At 34.0% G+C, this 20,850-nt stretch overlaps 3 protein-coding genes across 6 annotated transcripts; 2 read left to right on the top strand and 1 right to left on the bottom strand.

The window, feature by feature from the left end:
• Window positions 1–2,074: 2,074 nt before the first annotated feature.
• Window positions 2,075–4,673, top strand: LOC145105778 (uncharacterized). Its single transcript, XM_079042856.1, has 4 exons — window positions 2,075–2,267; window positions 2,353–2,436; window positions 3,277–3,305; window positions 3,390–4,673. The coding sequence occupies exons 1-4, from the start codon at window positions 2,075–2,077 to the stop codon at window positions 4,671–4,673; spliced, it is 1,590 nt and encodes a 529-aa protein (XP_078898982.1).
• Window positions 4,674–4,910: 237 nt separating this feature from the next.
• On the top strand, window positions 4,911–5,948 carry LOC145105777 (uncharacterized). The gene has a single exon (XM_079042855.1). The coding sequence runs from the start codon at window positions 4,911–4,913 to the stop codon at window positions 5,946–5,948; it is 1,038 nt and encodes a 345-aa protein (XP_078898981.1).
• A 1,194-nt stretch (window positions 5,949–7,142) lies between these two features.
• On the bottom strand, window positions 7,143–9,619 carry LOC145108166 (zinc finger protein BRUTUS-like At1g18910). 4 transcript variants are annotated; one of them, XM_079045170.1, is made up of 8 exons: window positions 9,510–9,619; window positions 9,118–9,336; window positions 8,661–8,798; window positions 8,330–8,564; window positions 8,174–8,233; window positions 8,011–8,082; window positions 7,811–7,924; window positions 7,143–7,539 (listed from the first exon to the last, which is right to left on the bottom strand). In XM_079045170.1, exons 2-7 carry the CDS (start codon window positions 9,321–9,323, stop codon window positions 7,823–7,825), a joined length of 813 nt encoding a protein of 270 aa, XP_078901296.1. In that variant the 5' UTR covers window positions 9,324–9,336; window positions 9,510–9,619; the 3' UTR covers window positions 7,143–7,539; window positions 7,811–7,822. The 4 variants fall into 4 exon arrangements, with proteins under 4 accessions (XP_078901296.1, XP_078901294.1, XP_078901292.1 ...); XM_079045168.1 differs by having other exon boundaries at window positions 7,143–7,545; window positions 9,543–9,618; XM_079045166.1 differs by having other exon boundaries at window positions 9,543–9,618.
• Between the last annotated feature and the right edge of the window lie 11,231 nt (window positions 9,620–20,850).

The raw sequence follows: 20,850 nt of genomic DNA, 5'->3' as shown, positions 1-20,850 counted from the left end.
TTTAAAGAAACATGAGCAAAACTCACAACCATATATATTATTATATTGTATCATTTTCTCGATAACAGCTTTATGTTAATCACAATGAATAGAAATTAGTTATGTATTTGTTAATTAAGGGGAGTCTTTCCATTTTTATCATATTTACGTGTTTAAAATTTCAATTGGAAATCAGGAACAAAATTAAGAATAATATATTATAAAATAATAAATAATAAATAGTTCAGGTTTTTCCATATTTATATTAACATAAGGGGCAGTTTTTGAAATTCAGTTTGACACATCCGACTTTCATTTTGTAGAATCATGAATGATCATATTTACGTTGATGCATTTTCATTGTTACTAAACTACCATTTGTGGTATATTTTGACACCCGTTCGTGTGGATTTCATTTGGAGAGACTCAAGAGCAAACAAACTCTTCATTGTTCTCTTTGATCAAAATGTATGTTTAAAAAACTATTTATATCTTATTTTCATTTTCATAATTTATCATAAGTATTTTGTTTATACAAATATTACATTTTCTATTAGAGAGAGAAATTGGTAGCAGTTGTTCCACAACAAATGATGCGTTTTATTTATGGAGGGAATCTATTGGGTGGTGTGTTTTCTTTAAACCATTTCCAAATCGAACCAACCTATGCTGAGTATCCAAGGTATCAACAATACAATTTATTACGTGGTGATTTGATGATTAAGATCAGCAATAACACACGGTTTAATCGTTTGGCCGATGCTATCATATCATGGTTTCCGGTTTTTCCATTGGTTCCCACGATAAAAAGTTTAGTAGAGGATCGGACAGAGAGAAAAATGATGATCGGTAAATTTAATAACTTATATATATTTTTAGCATTCTAAAGTTTTTAAAATAATAACAAGTTATCCTTTTAATTATCGCTATTTTTAGATATTGTTGGAAAAAGCATCAAAGGCAAGCGAAACTATTCCCGTTACTTTGGTGTATTGACGTTAACTTCGTTCACTTTATATCTTCAAGATGGGCCGTAAGTGTTTATTATTATTATTATTATTATTATTATTATTATTATTATTATTATTACACTAAAACAAAATTATGTGACTTTGGAAATATTTGATTATAAATAGGGGGGGTATAATAAAGATGAAACTATATATAACCGACCGAACACGCCATCAGATTGTGAAGACTGTCTATGTGATAAAGAGAAAGTATATAATATTTGTTTCTCGGGTGAAATTGGTTCATTTGGATTTAAGTAAGTTTTTTCTAGAAAATTATAATACTTGTAGTGATATTAAAATAACTAAATCAATACATTTTAATAGTTTTTATCTTATTTTCAGTGAATATTTTGATATCAACTAAACTAAGCAACGTAGAGTTCCAACCAAAGATGCCGGAAGCATTTAACATCATAAATATGCCTAGAAGAATTTTTAATTCCGTGTGAGACATTTGGTGGTGTTTTTGTTTTGAAGTTTTGACAACTTTTACGAGTGCGTTGCTTTTATAGTTGATCTACATTAATGTTAGACATATTGTGGTGAATTTTTTCATGTGTGGTTTATTTTTCGTGTGTTGACTTATGAATTGATAAATAATAATTTTTGGATATCTATGAAAATTTTCTTTTAACTATGTATTAGTTTCTTCTATTGTGTTTTTGGATTACAAGTTTTTAGTATAGTTGGTTATATATTAAGGGTTGTGTTGCTTTCTGAAACATACACATACATGACTACTAAATCACATGGTCTACATTACAAAAGGTTACATTCTTGATGATATAATATGTGCTTATTCTTAACATTTCCACTATAGTGTTCAGTGAGGACCGTAGATAAGGGAAATGAAAATTGTGATAATTCCCAAAACCCGATAGATATAGATAAAGGTATGTCGTTTATATGAGTATATATTTGCATTTATAATATATGACTATTTATCCAAACAATATATTTGTAGAAAATCGAAAAAGATACAATAGAAACTATTATGCACGAAAAAGGAGAAAAACAAAATGAGAAGGATAGTTAACGGTGAAGGATGTAGTCAACCTACAACACTCACAAGTTGCACTACAATGGAGACAAACGAAACAAATATCAACGAAGATTCCTCTGTGAGTGTTATAAGTGCTGCTCAGAGGACGGGTACTTATAATAAAGAATATTATCAACGAAGAAAGGAACGAACTATGATGACAAAAAGAAAAGTATACACCTTTCAGGAGGATCCATATGATTTTGTTTACGAAAATATCCGTATGGAACATCGTACATTAAAGGCTCAAAACCCTTGTGTTTATTGTGGAGCAAAGTGACTACAATATGAATTCCCTACCTTTTGTTGCATGAGTAGGAAGACAAAACTGGCATACTCCCCTATTCCCACAGAATTGCACCAACTCTTCACAAAGCAAGAGCAGCTTGAAGAAAGCTTCAGGTACAATATAAGGGCGTATAACTCAAACTTTTCTTTCGCATCGGTGTAAAGGTGGATGAAGAATTGGCCAATATGACTTCTGGAGTTTACACTTTTTCTGCGCACGGAACACTCTGTCATAATATCGATCAGTTAATTTCAAGGGATGGGAAATCGAGGTATTTACAGTTGTATTTTTATGAAGGTGAAGCTGAAATATCACAGAGATCCTCCTGGAAGAATGTTAATAGAAGAATCATCCAAAAACTAACACGTATTCTAGCTTCGAATCCGTACGTTAGAACATTTAAACGTCTTTCTGATCTAGGACCGCTTGATAATTATAGAGTGACTTTGAATGCATCGGTGGAACTTGACCAAAGGGTGTACAATAAGTCGACCACATCTGAGGTGTGAATATTAACATTTATCTTTATTCATTTTAAAATTAAATGTGTCATATTTATTATTATACATATCATATTAATCACCCTATTGAACTACACCTTTGCATAGGTTGCTGGTATTTGGGTTGAAGGAAATGACAACATCACTACATATAAAAGAAGTATTATTGTCTATGGGAGGTCTAACTATCGTACTGAAATTCAACCTCACTTTGGTTGTTATGATCCTTTGTCGTATCCTTTATTCTTTCCCAATGGTGAGTCTGGATGACATCCTAAAATACCAAGATATGGGGTCACCATGGATTAAATTCATAGTGACAATGAAGACAATGATGAAGGTTCAGAAGGTACGCCTTTAACATTCTTTTACATATTTAAAACATGTAACAGATATTGCCTTAAATATATGGATATTAAATTTATATTTTTCACATAAATTATGATATCACAGAATCTACTTCAAAAAAAGGCAGAAATACTGTAAGTATGCGGGAGTACTATTGTTACAAGTTCCAGATACGGTCGAATGATAATGTGATTTTGATGGGAGGGAGATTGTTCTAGCAGTTTGCAGTAGATACCTATATAAAGATTGAGACTACACGTTTGGTTTTTGTTGAAAAGAACCAAACCAAAATTAGAGCTGATTTATACCAGGGCGTTGTTGATTGCTTCAATGCTGGTGAGGCTCAACCAAGCAGGGTTGGACAAAGAGTTGTGTTACCTACAAGTTTCATTGGAGGTCCACGTGACATGCGACGAAGATTTCTGGATGTCATGGCGTTAGTTCAAGATGATGGGAGGCCTGATATATTTCTTACAATGACGTGCAACCCAAAATGGAAAGAAATCGATGATGAGTTATTGCCTGGACAGTCAGCTCAAGATCGACTAGACCTTGTTGCAAGAGTTTTTCATGCTAAGTTAGAGGATCTGAAGGTACAGTTATTCCAGAGACATATAATCGGCGTTGTGGGGTCATATGTGTATGTGATAGAGTTTCAAAAGCGTGGATTGCCACATGCACATTTCCTCTTAATAATGACACCTGGACATAAGATGAATAATCCAGACGATTATGACAAACTTGTGTGTGCGGAAATTCCCGACCCAATAAGGTTTCCTGAAATGCGTGATCTTGTCAAAAGTCACATGATGCACGGTCCTTGTGGTAGCTTACGAGAAAAAAGTCCATGTATGCAGGGTGTGCCAAAAATATGTCGTTTCAGATATCCTAGGCAATTCAATGAAAAGACATCACAAGGAGAGAACTCATATCCATTATATAGAAGGAGAAATAATGGAATTGAGGTGACTGTAAGAAATAAAACATTGGATAACAGATGGGTGGCTCCATACAACCCAAAGTTGTTAATGATGTTTAATTGTCATATCAACGTTGAGGTTTGTTCGAGTATAAAGTCTGTGAAGTACCTCTTCAAATATGTTTATAAGGGCCATGACAAACAAGTTATCCATATTGATAAAGACCAAGAAAATATTGTTATTAATGAGATACGAAAGTTTCAAGACGCACGTTATGTATCCCCTCCTGAGGCATTATGGCGAGTTTTTAGCTTTCCTCTTTCAAAAATCCACCCTTGTGCGATGGCCTTGCAAATACATCTCCCGAATCAACAGTTGGTTAGGTTCAAAGACGGTAACAGAATGGAAGACTTTGTTGATAGGGAGAAAGGAAAAAATTCAATGTTGATGGCATTTTTCAAGAAGAATAAAGAAGATTCCAATGCGAGAAAATATTTGTATAAGGATTTTCCCAAACATTTTACATGGAATCGGAGCAACCATTGTTGGAGGACCAGGGAACATAAATCAATGATTGGTTGACTTGTTTATGCTAATCCAGCTGAAGAAGAGAGATACTACCTACGCCTGCTTTTATGTCATATTACTGGGCCTACCTGCTTTGAAGATTTATACATAGCCAATGGTGTATTACACCCTACATTTTGAAAAGCAGCTCTTGAAAGAGGTTTAATAGAGACCGATGATAATTTATCACCATGTCTTGTAGTGGCTTCCATATTTTAATTTCCCAGCGCACTTAGAAGGTTATTTGCGACGATGCTGATTTTTTGTGAACCAAGAAATGTTCGCAAGTTATGTGACGACCACTATGATTCTCTTTCTGAAGATTATAGGAAACAATATGGATGTGCCGAACGAGTGCAAAATATGGTCCTCATCGACATTAGAGTCTTCCTAGAATCTATGAGTAAAAAGCTTAGTGATTACGACCTTCCAAATGTCAGTGCACACATCGATTTACAATCCAGAGGCTATCGTGAGGTGCAAGAAGAGTACTCTATAAATGTGGAAAATAAAGACTTACTTGCGTGTGACTCTCTTAATCCAGACCAGAAGTTTGCATATGATGAGATAATGAGGCATGTGGATGAAAATATTCTGGGTGTGTTCTTCATAGATGGTCCCGGTGGAACTGGAAAGACATTTTTGTACAAAGCTTTATTGGCCAATATTCGTGCCCGTGGTCTTATTGCACTTGCAACTGCCACGTCAGGTGTTGCGGCTAACAACATGTCAGGAGGGAGAACAGCTCATTCACGATTTGGAATTCCCCTCAATCTTGATAATAACTCGATGTGCAAGATCACTAAACAAAGCGGGAAGGGTCAGATACTTCGCGAGGCAAAGGTAATCATATGGGATGAAGCAGCAATGGCTAAGAGGCAGGCGGTAGAAGCAGTTGATCGGACAATGCGAGACATCACAGATGAGAAGCTCCTTTTCGGTGGAAAGATAATGGTTATGGGAGGTGACTTTAGACAAGTGTTTCCGTTCGTGAGACGTGGCACTCGAGCACAAATTGTGGACTCTAGCTTACGAATGTCACCTCTATGGGCTTCAGTTAAAAGGCTTCGATTAAATATCAACATGAGAGCGGTAAATGACCCATGGTTTTCTGATTTTTTATTACGAGTCGGTGATGGAAAGGAGGAAACATTGGATGAGTCCTTTATTCGTATACCTGATAACATGTCCATTCCATACACTAATAAACCTAATTCAGTGGACGCTCTGATTGATGCAATATTTCCTTCTTTGCAATCCAACGACACCGATTCAAAATTTATCATTTAGAGGGCGATATTGTCAACTAAAAATGAAAGTGTTGATGAGATCAATAATAAGTTGATCGAACGATTTTCTGGCGAGCAAAAAGTTTACTACAGTTTTGATGAAGCGAAAGATGACAAAAATAACTTATATCCGATGGAATATTTGAACTCGCTAAATGTTAGTGGTGTACCCCCTCATTATCTTCGGTTAAAAACTTGGTGCCCAGTAATACTTTTGCGAAATATCGATCCTTCAAATGGGTTATATAATGGCACCAGATTGATATGTCGAGCTTTCCCAAAATGTCATTGATGCAGAGATAGCTGTTGGCCAACATGTTGGAAAAAGAGTGTTTTTACCAAGAATTCCTCTATGCCCGTCTGACGATGGGATGTTCCCATTCAAACTAAAGAGAAAGCAGTTTCCAATTCAGCATAGTTTCTCCATGACAATCAATAAAGCTCAAGGACAAACAATTCCAAATGTAGGTGTTTATCTACCAGAATCGGTATTCTCACATGACCAGCTTTATGTGGCGTTGTCCAGAGGAATATATATCACGTGTCAATACCAAGGTATTAGTAAAGCCGGAAAAAACGTTTGATAATGATGGAATCTACACATCAAACGTTGTGTACAAAGAAGTTTTATGTGATTAACAAGGTACAATCAACAACTTATTATTTTACAATTTCTTCAAATATGTATCTTAGATGCTCATTTGATGTTTAATGCAGAGCTAGCAGATGAAGCAACATGATTGCAGATTGGTGTAGTTTATATATTAGACATGTTATAAATGTACAAAACTACATGATTGCAGATTGTTGTTATTTATATGTTGTAAAATCAAGTATGAACTATTAGATGAAATTCCAAATGTAGACTCAACTTCTGTCGTATTGTATGACTATGCACCTAGCAAGAAACTATGCGTTGAAATGAACTATTCGACACAAACTAATCTACCAAATGGCCGCAATGAATAGCTCACGTCTAAAGGAAACTAATCATCACATTAAAACTATCTTCCGAAAGAAACTCTTTGCCGCCCGACGCTTAGCGCGGGTAAACGGCTAGTGTGTGTGTGTATATATATATATATATATATATATATATATATATATATATATATATATATATATATATATATATATATATATATATATATATATATACACACACCATCGAAGAAAGAAGTGTAAAAAACAAACATACAAATACAATAATATATACCAGTAATTACGAGTATATACAAAAATATTCCCGAAAAAATAGGCAGACATAAGTTAACAGAACGGATGCATATCATTGAAATCCTATCCTTGATTCCAAGGAGATAGCATGCAACCATTGAAAGCCTTTACACACAAAATTAATACAGTATATATGTACTACCATTCAATACATATTTATACAAAAAATGGTCCAGCTGAATGAAGAATCAACATAGTGCTTTAGTTTGATCCTAGTTAATTTTATTTTAATCTGACAACACACAACATATACACAACTTTCAAGTAAATAAGCATTGTAGCATAATTCTAAATCTTGATCCGACTTTCAGCGGCAACTCGGGCATATCTATGCAGTCCCTTAGTCACATAAGTGTCTGCAACTTAAAAGGTATGCAAATTACTTTTACTTGGATTCATTTATTGCTTAAAATCTTTTGTATATCTTTCTGTAGGCAACTCTGATCATTTAAAATGTTGTGTACATCATGAATTCTTCTAATAGCATTGAACCAATCTTCCATTTCTAAATGTTGGTATAAATAAAAGCTTTTTTTAGTGTCTACATAAGATACTTAAATTTTATGACATACTTTAAAGATAATGCTTCTATGCAACACCAAAGAACTTAAACTAAAGCCCACTCACATTATATCCAACTCAGACAAGGCGGGTGTTGTAGGAACCACAACTGGGGCATTTATGATACAGCCAATGGAACGATACAGTTCCTCTCTTCTCACAATCATTGCATAAAATGTCCTGAAAAGTCACTTTTCAAATTAAAATCTTGACAACATGCATCAAGTGTTTGTGTGTGTGTCAGTGTGTGTTTAGTATTAATCAACCTGAGTCTGGCCAGCATATTCTTCCGGAATTGTCTCTTCAGCCAACATTGCATCTATCATCCCAAAGTATACCTGGGAGATGATAAAAAATCAACTTGAATTAAATAATTAATGAAAATGAAATTAAAAAAAAAAGCAACGTGATATATGCAAAGTTACTCACCTGCATATCCCCCAATGACTTGCTGCATATTGGACACGTATAGTTAGTAGACGTGTATGCCTGACACCAGCAACATTAAAGAGTCATTTAAGAAGTGTTTTAAGCAATTTCTTGAAGTTATCTGTAAAAAGGAAAGGTAATAGAAGAGATGAATACATCAAAACAAGAAGAATGCATTATATGACCGCAGGAAAGTGCTCTAAGAGGAGTGCTTGATGTGAAGATGTATTCATGGCATATTGGACAATCGACTTCAAGACACTTCTCCCTACAAATATGCTTCGAAAGAGACTTTGACATGCATGCATTACAATTCATGCAATGGAAAAAGTCAATCCCCAGGCCTTCCCCAATTCTGCAGAGGTCACAGTGAGGACAGTGGTAGATTTGCCTGTTTTTAACAGAAATCTATATTATTTCTTTCTGGATATGCTTAAATGCATAAATAAAACACAGATTAAAGGAACTACACTTTTGATAAAATCACCTCTCATCATCAAAAAGTTTGCAGATTGAGCAGTAGTATCTGGCCATGGATAAACCGTTACATGAAACGGTTGAACATGTTGGACCTATGGGTTGGATTATCAAGCATTTCATGCACATCATCATGGTTGTCGCTTTTCTGCATGTTGATCAAAAGCAATACAAAAGTATGTTTGAAACTTACATTGTGACAGTTCATCTAGTCCAAATGTAAAATGGTCATTTACTCAAAATTTACTTAAGGGTCTTAATGGGGACATATATAAAAGGGCAGTTTTTCTACTTAATAGATATGCAAATGGTAAAATGGTCATTTACTCATTCATTCCTTCTAAAAAAAGAAACAGCTTTTGTCTATACAACACTTACTAGCTCATCAAAACAACATCATTTATCCATACAGCACTTATTAGAACAAAGAAAAAAGAAAAAAAAAAACAGGCCTTAATTAGTCATACCTATCCATTGAGTGATCAGTCGCCTCATCGTGGCAGTGTCTGCAAGTGTATGATTTGTTGCAACAGGAAGCAAGAAGTTTGCAGTTCCGCTTGTAATGTTTGCATCCAAACTCTAATTTGTCAGAGTCACGAAAAGATGGATATAAACCTGGAATTCTTTCTTCCTTAGCTTCCATATCAACCTCTGGTTCAGAATTTCTTTGCATGTTGATCAAACGGCTGAGAAAAAATGTCACAAATTATGATCGTTGACAAATAAAATGAAGAAAAATACAAAACAAATATCAACAAATCAATCCCATTAGCAGATTCTGAATAATGATTGATTTTCTTTTGAATAATCTAATCGTAGCCTCAAGTTCCTCTTCACTTAATGCTATCACAAGATTTACAGATTTTTCAGTTGACTCAGTTTGACCAGCAACCTTTGGGATCTCCGTGCTTCTCTTGTCAACCTCACTGCAAACTTTAAAATTCTCAACAGCGTGATCTTTGCTTGATATCTTTTCTATATGATCTTCAGTTCATGGTGAATCATTTATAATTGAGACGTTATACCAAAAGTCAATCGCCTCCCTATTTTTTTTAATGGTAAAACGCTTCCATGCATGTTTGACTGTGGGTTAAAGTCGAAGAGGCATTGAACATGCTGCACCTTAACTCTTTACACCTATATCAATTTTCATTTTTGAATTCTAGAACTAAATAGTCAAACTTTAAAATCATGTAAAATACCAATAGAGCAACTTAGAAATTAATTTGGTTCCTGAGTTTAATTTTTTTTTTTTTTTTTTCAGTTTGGTGTTTAAAGAATTGGATTTCAGTTTTGGTTTTTCTTTTTGATGCATGTTTTATAACGATTATGGTTCTTACTCCATTTTTGTTAAGAACTCATCTGTTAAGTATGTGAAAATGACAACTCTATATCCTGGTTTTAATTTTTTGTTTTTAATATTGACAGTATTATCATTCTTACACTACAAAAAATACAGTCATTACCGGCGACACCAATAGCGGCGACATGGCCATTTAGCGGTGACATATCAATTTGTCGCCGTTAAATGTACATGTCACCGCTAAAGATCAATGACACGGATCCGCGTTTTCACGTTCTGTTAAACTACAGCCGTTGGATCATGTTTCTAATCCAATGGCTGGGGTATTCGTGGAACGCACAAAACCAATATCGCCGACACAAGTCGCCGCTAAAGACCTAACCCTGTCGCCGCTAAATGTTGAATAAATGATTCGGCAATAATTCCCTCCGAAGTGTCGACGCTATTGATAAGAGTCGCCGCTAAAGCCCCTTGCGTCGCCGGTGAAGGTCGACGCAGTTAACCAAAAAAAATCGACGCCCTTTTCTTTTTCTACTTCTGTTTCGCTCCATCTGCTTCTGTGTTTTTTTCTTTCCCTCTTCTTCGTCGATTCACAAGCATTCATGCACCATCACCATCGAAATTGAGGAATTCCGGCCACGGTGAAGTAGATACCGGCGGGCAAAGTAGAGACACCGGCGACTGAGGATGAATTCCCGGCGACCGAAGACAAATCTCCAGCGACGGCAGGTATTTCCAGCTTAGTTCCCTCTCTCTTTTCTCTTGTAACATCGATTTTTAGCTTATTTTAGTGATTAATTGCAAAAAATTGTCAATTTCAGTTTTTGATTTAGTTTCCCGGCTATCGCCACCGACGACTACTGCCACCACTGTACCATTTCTTTGATTTCCGCCACCACAGGTTCTATTTACTTCTATTTACTATGAAATTCGAGTTTAATTGCAAAATATGTGTAATTGTATAAATTATGTGAAATTTGGCATATGTGTGTATATTTGATATATGTATGTGAATATATTAAAGTTTGGTGTATATATGTCAATGTATGTGTGTTTGGTGTATATGTGGTATATGAGTGTGAAATTTGTGTATTTGGTATAAGTAGGATGTTATTATCTATATATGTGAAAGTATGAGTATTTGGTATAAGTAGGATGCTATTATGTGTGTATGTGAATGTATGTGTGTTTGGTATGTATGTGGTATATGCATGTGAAAGTTTGTGTATTTGGTATAAGTAGGATGTTATTATCTATATATGTGAAAGTATGTGTATTTGGTATAAGTAGGATGTTATTATGTGTGTATGTGAATGTATGTGTATTTGGTGTATATGTGGTATATGTATGTGTATTTGATGCTCTTATGTATTATGTGAAATATGTGGTTTTGGTATAAGTAGGATGATATTATGTCTGTATGTGAATGTATGTGTATTTGGTGTATATGTGGTATATGTATGTCTAAAATACAATGCTATAATTAAAAAAAACAACATAATATAATTGTTTAAAATACAATGCTATAATTGAAAAAAAAACAAAAATAAAATGTTATAAAATTTGGTGTAAGATGAGAAGCAAATAGTTATTTTCTAGGATGCAAGAAGCAAATAGTTGTTTTTTCTTAAAAATGTTTTTTTTCAATGTTTACTAATTTGATTTTGATTTTAGGTCATTTGTTTTTAATATAATAATAAATTATTCTATGAAGCAACTAATAAGTTATGTTAACAAAAAGTTTATTTAACGAGTATATACAAAATAAACAAATTATTTATAACTTTATAAAACATATTTTGATTATCAAAGTCTAAATTTATCTAAGCATGGTCTTTTTTTTTCTTTTTTTTGTGAAATTCTATTATACTTGTTTGAAAATCTTAAAAACATAAAAATAAAGGACAATATATTCATTGGGCTAAATTTATTAAACGAATTTTAACTAACTTTAATGATTTTTAAAATGATTCTTAATACTGAAATGATTAACAACAACCATTTAAGGTGTGTGTATTTATATTGAATCCGAAGAGGTAAATGTGATTTCGAATATACCAAATTGTATAAGTAATAACTCTACTTTTATGGTATATATATTTATTAATCTAGACGGTAAAAAAGAAACAAAATGTAATTGTAATAAATTACTAAAAGAATAATAAATAATCACGTGACTTAATACATTAAGTTTTCATTAATTATTATACAACGCGAAGAAATAAACTGCATGTCTTAGAAAACATAAAGTAAACCACTACAATAGAAACAAGAACATAATATATTTGTTTAAAATACAATGCTATAATTGGAAAAAAAAAACAAAAAAAATGTTATAAATAATAAAAATATAAAAATGTACAATAGTAAGATGCTATAAAAGTACAATGTTACAAATAAAGTGGGATGTTAATTTTTGTAAAAAAAAAAAACAATGTAGATTGTAAAAAAACAATGTTAATTTCGTAGACTAAACTCTAAACCCGAAATTATGTTTCAGCAACATCATGTCTATTCATAAAAGCTAGACTAGTAATTCACATCGAAACCATCCCGAGTTCCAAGTAGGACTCAAAGCTTTTATCGAGAAGTCCAAGTCACACCTTGATAGTAATGGTAAAATCAGATGTGTGTGTCAAAAATGTGATAACAGTTACTTCAAGTACCTGGCAGCAGTGGAACGTCATATATTTATAAATGGTTTCAGTAAGTAGTATACAACTTGGATCTATCATGGTGAATCTTTAATTCCTCTAGTTGTCTTGCCAAGAAACGAAATGGCCGATTTAATCGACTATGTGATGTGGGAGTCGAGAGAAAATGATACCAACCTCGATGAAGGAACCTCAAATACAAGGGCTAGCGGTGTGGATGATGATTTTGCATAGTTGTTAGAAGAAGTGGAAACTAAATTGTATCCTGGTTGCACCTTTTCTTCCCTTGAGTTTCTAGCAAAGTTAATGCATATCAACGTGAACAACAAATGGACTGATAGTTCTTTTGATCAAATCCTTGAGTCGTTGCAATCAGCATTTCCCAAAGGCAACAAGGTTCCCCTTTTACATTATCTAGCCAAAAAGAAACTGAAGTCTACTGGTCTGGGGTATGAGTCGATACATGTGTGCAAAAACGATTGTTTTCTCTTTTGGAAAGAACACAAGTCATTGCAGGTTTGTCCCGTTTGTAAAGAGAGCTGATGGATCGATAAAAACACCAAGGGTAAGAAAGTATCTCATAAGGTGTTACGGTACTTTTCGGTGACCCCTAGACTACGACGTTTATATTGTTCGAGGCACACTACCAAAAATATGATTTGTCATAGTACCGAACGATCAGAAGATTATGTGATGCGTCATCCTGTTGATGGGGAACATTGGCAAGATTTTGATAAGAAAATACCCCGACTTTAATCCATTTGGAAACATGTGTAATCCACATAGCACATGGCCGGTCATACTCACCACATACAATCTGCCACCCTGGCTTTGTATGAAAGAGTCATCATTCATGTTGACTTTGTTGATTCCCGACCTGAAAGCACCTGGTAAGGATATGGATGTTTACCTTAGGCCGTTGGTTGAAGAGCTTAAGGTTGCGTTTAGTTGTGGAAAAACAGTTTTCATTTTCTATTTTCCGTTTTTAGTTTTCGTTTTTCGTTTTCAGTTTTCATTGGAAAATTAAAAAAACGCGTTTAGTTAAATCTGATTCATTTTTCATTTTCTGTTTTAGAAAATTAGAAAACATGTTTAGATGTGCATTTTTCTATGAGTTTTCATTTTCCAATTTTTGTTATTTTAACTAACATCACACAAACCCTGCAACGCCACTCACACCCCACCCACCCCACCCTACCCTACCCTACCTCATCCCACACTACCCCACCCCACCAACCCCTACCCCATCCTATCTCACCCCACTTCACCCTACCTCATATCGATCTGAGATTGTGTTGGATTAATGTCTAAGTCCATAACTATATTTGGTATGTATTTGACCCGACCCGGGCATGGTCCATTTGGGTTGCACTTCACCGGCACAATTTATATGGATAGTCTTTTGAGAATAGTATATTTATGATTTATATTAATATATTATAAGTTCTAATATATTAATATGAAATCATATTATTTAATTAGTATTGATCAAGAATTAATTAAGTGATCAAAAAAGAACTAATTAAATATGGACTCTTATATATATGGAACAGGCCAAGTTCATTTAGGTTGGGCTAAGCTTTCATGGATGGTCCATGGAGCTTTTAACCCATGGATCCTATGTAAATGAAAGGTCATGGATATTAGGGTTTACATGGATGTAACCCTAATCCTCCATAATATATAAAGGGGTCCTTGGCTCACAAAATTGGCACAAGTGTGTGAAAATAAGAGTGGGCCGATTTTAGTGTGCATACATATTCTCTCAAGTTCTTCCAAGGTGTTTTGGTGATTTGTGATTCCATTTGAGGCTCCCACACTATTGGGTCTAAGCTCTTAAAGCTTGAAGACATCAAGCTACATCAAAAGGTATGTCATCTAACTAGAACTTTGTAGTATAGGTGCTTCATAATATGCTAGTTTGGATGAAACCTTGGAATAGTTAATATTTGCATGTATAATAGAGAAAACATAGATCCAAGGTTTATAGGGTTGCATGTACACCATAGGAGTGTTAGAATGCTCAAAACCCAACAGTGGTATCATAGCCATGGGTTGTTTTCTGTTATATTGATGCAAATGTTTTATTTTCAAAGTTGAAAAAAAAAAGAAAAAAAAACATTACGTTTGTCAAATTTTAAGATAATTACTTGTTTTTGTGAAAAACTAATTATTTGTAAAATTTGAATCATTTGCTATATGAGTTGAATTAGGTCAAATTTAGTAAAAGATAAAATGATATGATTATTTTATTAGTTTTAAAAGTTTGATCTAAAGAGTTTTTTGAAACCTCCATAAGTTATGGATATGAAAAGGTTTTTAAAAAAATTGATTCAAAGTTTTTTTATAGAGTTACAAAACTTGGTCTTAATGTTTTAAAAAATTCCATAACTTGTTCTTAAGTTATGGAACATGAAAAGTTTCATCATAAAACAAGTATTTAACTCCATAAGTTATGGAATCCAAAAGTTCTCAAGAGTTACAAAACTTGCCCTCAAGTTTTGGAATTTGGAAAAAGTTTTTTTTATAATAAAAAAAAAGAATTGAATTCTAAAACTCTTGGGTTCATAACTTAAACAATTAATTAAATGGTTTTAATTTTGAATTTAATAATTGGAATTATGATGTTTTATTGAATAATTCAATTAACTCTTATGAACTTTATTAATAGATAATTAAAGTGTTTAATTAAAAGAGAATTAATAATTCCATAATGACATGGTTTAAATTTAATTAAATTAAGAGTATAGTTTAATTAATAGATTAAACCACCAAGTATTTTAAATGTCTAAAATACACCCTTATACTATTATAATATTAAAAGTTTAATATATTATATGTATAAGAGCAAGTCGTCTTACCATTAGTAGGCCTCATTCACGAAGCCGGTCTATAAGGGGGGGTATAAGGTTACTGCCTATAAAATGGCAGTTTAATGGGTGTCCACTCTCACCCACCGCTTCCTTGACTGGTGGAGGGTCGTTAGCCGAACAGGTAGGACAAGGACTATAATTCTCCCTTCATTAAAAGTATTAATGATAAATACTAAGTAACTAAACTTTTTATAAATTCCCAATCTTAGTTACTTAGGAAAATGTGAATAAGGTGCTAATCCATGAAATTACACTTTGCACTTTGTTTAAGCTGTTAGTGGAGCGTGTGTGGTTAACCGGCACACTAACCTGGACTTAACAAGGTAGGCAAAGGGTAACTTAATGTTTATCATAGTATCGTTGGAGCGTGTGTGGTTAACCGGCACATCGATTGAGGGGTAAATATTAAGGGTACCAAGTATATTTGCATGGTTACTTAACACCTTGTTTTGTGATCCTCGGCATCCCAGTCACAAAACCTGAAGGGCACACTCGAGATTGAAACATGCCATTGAAAAGTTCAATGAATCTCAAAAGAATCTAGGAGTTTCAAAACCAATTAAAACCTAATAATACATTTCGTTTATCTTGGTGGAAATTGGTAAATCGTCATTCACCTACCTTCAAATATTTTATAGCTTGGATTACGACATCCCTCTTCCAAGTTATAAAATAGTTTGTTGGGTCCTAGCCTTAATATATCATATTGGGTGTTATATTAAGGACTTAAATCAACTTTACGTGAATTTCTCCCATTGTTGATGTCTGGTTTAGACAACAATGATCTTCCCAAACCAAGCTTTCCTAATGAATATGACTTCCCGAGTTTGGCTCATGGAAGTCATACTTCTCTTCCTCCACCTCCTCCAATTATTCTCCCTAACCCACAAGTTCAAGGTCACTTAAGCCCTAATGGCAAGCAAGGTCTATGTGTGATCACATCTTAGAGATGAAGTCACATATTGACAAGCCGGGAGAGTTGGGTGTCAAAGTCTTGAGAAAGTTGGATGTTCAATCACTTTCTAAGTCACATAGTGAGTTCCTTTGGGACTACTATGAAACAGACTATGACATGAACCTTAATGATCATATCTATTTGCTTGGTGCTGCTGAATCAGCAATGATTTGGAACGATAGTAAAGCAAATTTGATTAGAAGATCAACTTCCCAAAAACTTTATGGACAGTGACAATGGTGACACTGGAAATCCAGAAAAATCATTCTCTTCCCAATGGAAAGGGATTGGCCATAGTCAACCCGGTTGACCAAATGGTAAAGAGAAAGGCTAAGTCTGAGATAGTCTCATTACCAAAGGGTCCATATGTTTATTTTGCCAAAGGAAGGGGCGTTGATTGCAAAGCTGCCAAATTTACCTAAGGATGTTAAAGTCAATAAGTTTGACTCTACATCAGGTAGAGCCCATTATCTAACTCTGTTAAGTTCTATTCTGAGATCCTCATTACATGATGTGACTGGGTCACATGTTGATGTTTTAAGAATCAAAGAATAGAGAGAAATCTTAAAGGAAGTATATGCTGATTCTGATCGCGAAGGTGGATTTCGATCGCATCAGAATTTTGAGCAGTTGCTTAAGAAGTTATGATATATTGCTAAGGAATAGATAACAACAATTTTCCATGTGGATTGTAAGGATAAGTTTTTCCGCAAAGTTTTAAAATAAAAGAAAATTGTTTAATTTTATTTATTTGAAGTATCATTACAATGGTATTTGTGGAAAATTGTTGCTTATATGATTCCACTGACAGCAATATTGGAAAATGGATTTGATTCTTTCATTTGTGGTAGTGTCTAAATTTACCAAATCAGGAAAGTTCCTCATTACCCAAGTTTCAATTGGACCGAAACTTGGAATCATGCAAGTTGAATAGTATGATGAATGAGAACTTTCAAGCATTGGAAAATCAAGACTAATTACTTGTTCACATGGATGTGTGAGTCAAGTGAAGGACTAAAGGGATCGAGTACACATTCTTGTGCACTGGTCATGTCCACCACAAAGCTCGTTAAGACTATTTGATTTACTAATGTTTAGTAAATATGGTTATACTTACAAGTTTAAGTATAATTCTGAAACATTGGAAAAGTCTCAATGTATGGCAGAACGAATGGGAAGAATCAAATTAGGCAGAAAGATAAAAGTTTCTCAAATCTGAAAAGATGGGAGAGTACTTTAGTATCATGTTTGTGATCATCTTAATGATTTAGAAATCATATCACAATTAGTCCTCTAAAGGTCATCGTAGTGCATTCTTATGACTAAGAAGAGGAGTCATGAATTGTTGAAATGGTTAGATCAGGAAGATGAGTTATACTTCGTTCCAAAACAATTCTTAGAGTCATACTCCAAGATTGTAACTTGAGTGACATATCTTAAAGAAAGGTTTAAAACACTTGTCAAATGTAAGAGTAAAAGTGTCCTACCCTTGTACATTTGAAATTGGTAAGTTGTGATGTTTTGGATAAAACAAAGACCAACTAAGGCCAATTGTGTGAAGTGTTTGTCTTGATAAAGAATCCGCACTATCTCTTGAATATTTGGCAAGATAGTATTATATGTCAAGAGGATAGTGGGAGTCTTAAAGATCCTAAAAAGAATTTCAAGAACTAATCAAGAATAAAACCTGAGGTTCTTCACTAGCACACGACTTGAGGTTTATAACCTATCGTGTTGACATATTCTGTGCCCATTCCAGTTAAAGTTGGCTTTGCATAGGAGTTCTGAAAGTTCTCAATTGGTTGCATAACAACTTGGAAGCAATGGCAGACCCGGTACTGCCAGGTGGCAAGAAGTTAAGATTGCATAAGTTCAGTCCATATGAGTTTGGATTTGTCATTATCCTTGTCTTGTGACTATGGTTTTGACGATTCACATGGATAAGAACACATACACCATAAAATCTAAGGGTCATAAGGTTTCTCTCCGATTCATGAAAATGATGGTGAGGAAACACTTCCACCAAGTAGATTTGAAGCAGATGGCAAAAGGTCTAAATAATTGAGACTATGATTACGGCATCCCTTTTCATAGTTCTGAAATTGTTTAGACACACATGCATGCTATCTAAGGAAAGGTGTATGATTTTGATAAAGTTTTATCAAAGCATCTCGTATTAGAAATCTGAACTTTGGTAAGAAAGTCAATAAAGTATTGATTTCTAGAAGTCCAGCTGATTTCTGAGTACATGTCAAAGCTAGTGGGAGCATAAGTGTTATGCTAATAATCATCATGTTAGTGGGAGCATGATAATTATTGTTAGTGTTGCAAGTTAGCAATGTTAATTATAGAAAACAAAAGTTTCAATTCGTGAGGCTGCAGGGATTGAAAAAGTTGTTTTGCTATAATTAAGGGAAAGTATATACTTCATTTCAGTTCTAAAGGCTTAGATTGAGACCTTAATCATCTTTAGTCAAGAATATATATATGAATTTCATGTTGGATTGGTTCAACTGAAGGAAATTCTATATATTGCGTTCTCAAAATTCGATTATGATTACGGCATCCCTCTTCATAGTCAAATTTTGAAAACATGGCAAATAAAAATATTGTAGCAAAAGACTGGTCTAGAATCATGTCTTTATGTAAGACATCATGAATCGTGTACCATTTGCTTTGGGTACAGGATCGATTGCATGTGCTATAATATTTGTCATTTCTAAATTTTTCCAAATGCCCAGAGGCATTAAGAAGGGAAAAGGTCTAGAATTGGATATGACTAAAATGATTAAGCAATTGTCGAGGACAATCTGAGGTTTACCAAAGATTGGTTGCTCAGGGACAGTTGGAAGTATAGTGCTAATTTTGGAAGGACCATATTGACATATTCTGAAAAGAGGCATCTCTTATTCAGAAGTGATAGTCAAAATGAGAATATGGAGTTGTCTCCATAGGTGGAAGTTATCTGTGTAAGATTAGAAAACTTAATGCAAGAATCATGTCCAAAGCAATGTACTTTGAATATGAGACTTAGTTTCCATGGAGTTGATCTCCATTGGAATACCTTATAATGACTGTTGATAAGTCTTTGTGACTTTGTACATATTCATTACAGGAGGGTCAGTGCATATAAGTTTAAAATCTAAACAGATTTCGATAAATGATAGGAATTTGAAATTCTCACATTTTTCGATAAGGATTTAGGAGTGTGAAATTAGAATCATTGAAATTATGTTCAATTGGTTTATTTCACAAAGTAAGGATCATAGACAAACATAGAGTGCATACTTGGTGTATGTCAAAGCTATTGTTTAAGAAAAACATAGTGTACATGCTTGGAGCATGGGACAACTATTGTTTTTAATTCAAGTATAAAGTTGATAAAACCGAAACAATAAGTAATCAGTATGGTGATAAATAAAAGTGTTTATTTATATTCATAGGGTTTGATACCCTATTTGATTCATTTATTCTTGTGTTTCACTTTGCATGTTTTGACTTCCAGAATAACTAAGTCGCTCTTCCTGAATGATTAAGTTATTCAAACCATCCACAGTCGGTCATATGTTGGAAGTAGATATGAATCAAGACTGTCATGGGTTGGTTTGTAGAGGTCCAAGTTGGTGGACAAAGTGGTGCTACAACACTCATGAGTGCTCATAAATTCTGAGTATTGGATTCAACCCGTGCTCATTTGAATCACTTCATGGATTTTATCACGAGTGATCATGAGACGATAATATCTTATATTCTTCAAACCTAGAGATATGAGTTGTTACTATGAGTTGGTTATACATTCATTGCACGAAAACGCATTTGGTAACTCGATGTTATAAAACGTGCCTTTGTGTATGATTCAACAAGTAGTAGAACAAGCCATATGAGTCGAAGTTTATCCATTCCTTTTACCTTCGGGATAAAAGCGATATCTGTGGGCCCCTCGATGATTTAGCGATGACACATGTGAGTGCTTGGCCAAGCCAGGACTGATTTGATTTGTTCAATCAGTCAGTCATCATAAATCGAAAATCGGGAAACAACAAATGGACAGAGAGAATGATTATAATCCATGTCTCAGTCCATATGATATCTAGAATGGAGGAATATATGATCCCTTATCTAATGGACAAGTCATTGACAAGGTCAGAGTTCGACAGTGGCTTTAAGAGCTACGATTGCCAGTTGGTTTTTGAAGTCATACTCAATAATAGTTTTAGACTTATCCAAGTGGGAGACTTTTGGATTAACGTCTAAGTCCATAACTATAATTGGTAAGACTTGACCCGACCCGGCATGGTCCATTTGGGTTGCACTTCACCGGCACAATTTATATGGATAGTCTTTTGAGAATAGTATATTTATGATTTATATTAATATATTATAAGTTCTAATATATTAATATGGAATCATATTAT

The sequence above is a fragment of the Lactuca virosa genome, chromosome 4 (genome assembly GCF_052849685.1).
Source record: "Lactuca virosa cultivar CGN04683 chromosome 4, Lactuca_virosa_CGN04683_v6, whole genome shotgun sequence".
NCBI classification, from domain to species: domain Eukaryota; kingdom Viridiplantae; phylum Streptophyta; class Magnoliopsida; order Asterales; family Asteraceae; genus Lactuca; species Lactuca virosa.
The sequence above is the reverse complement of the archived record's forward strand: the minus strand, read 5'-3'. Positions and strand labels throughout refer to the sequence as shown.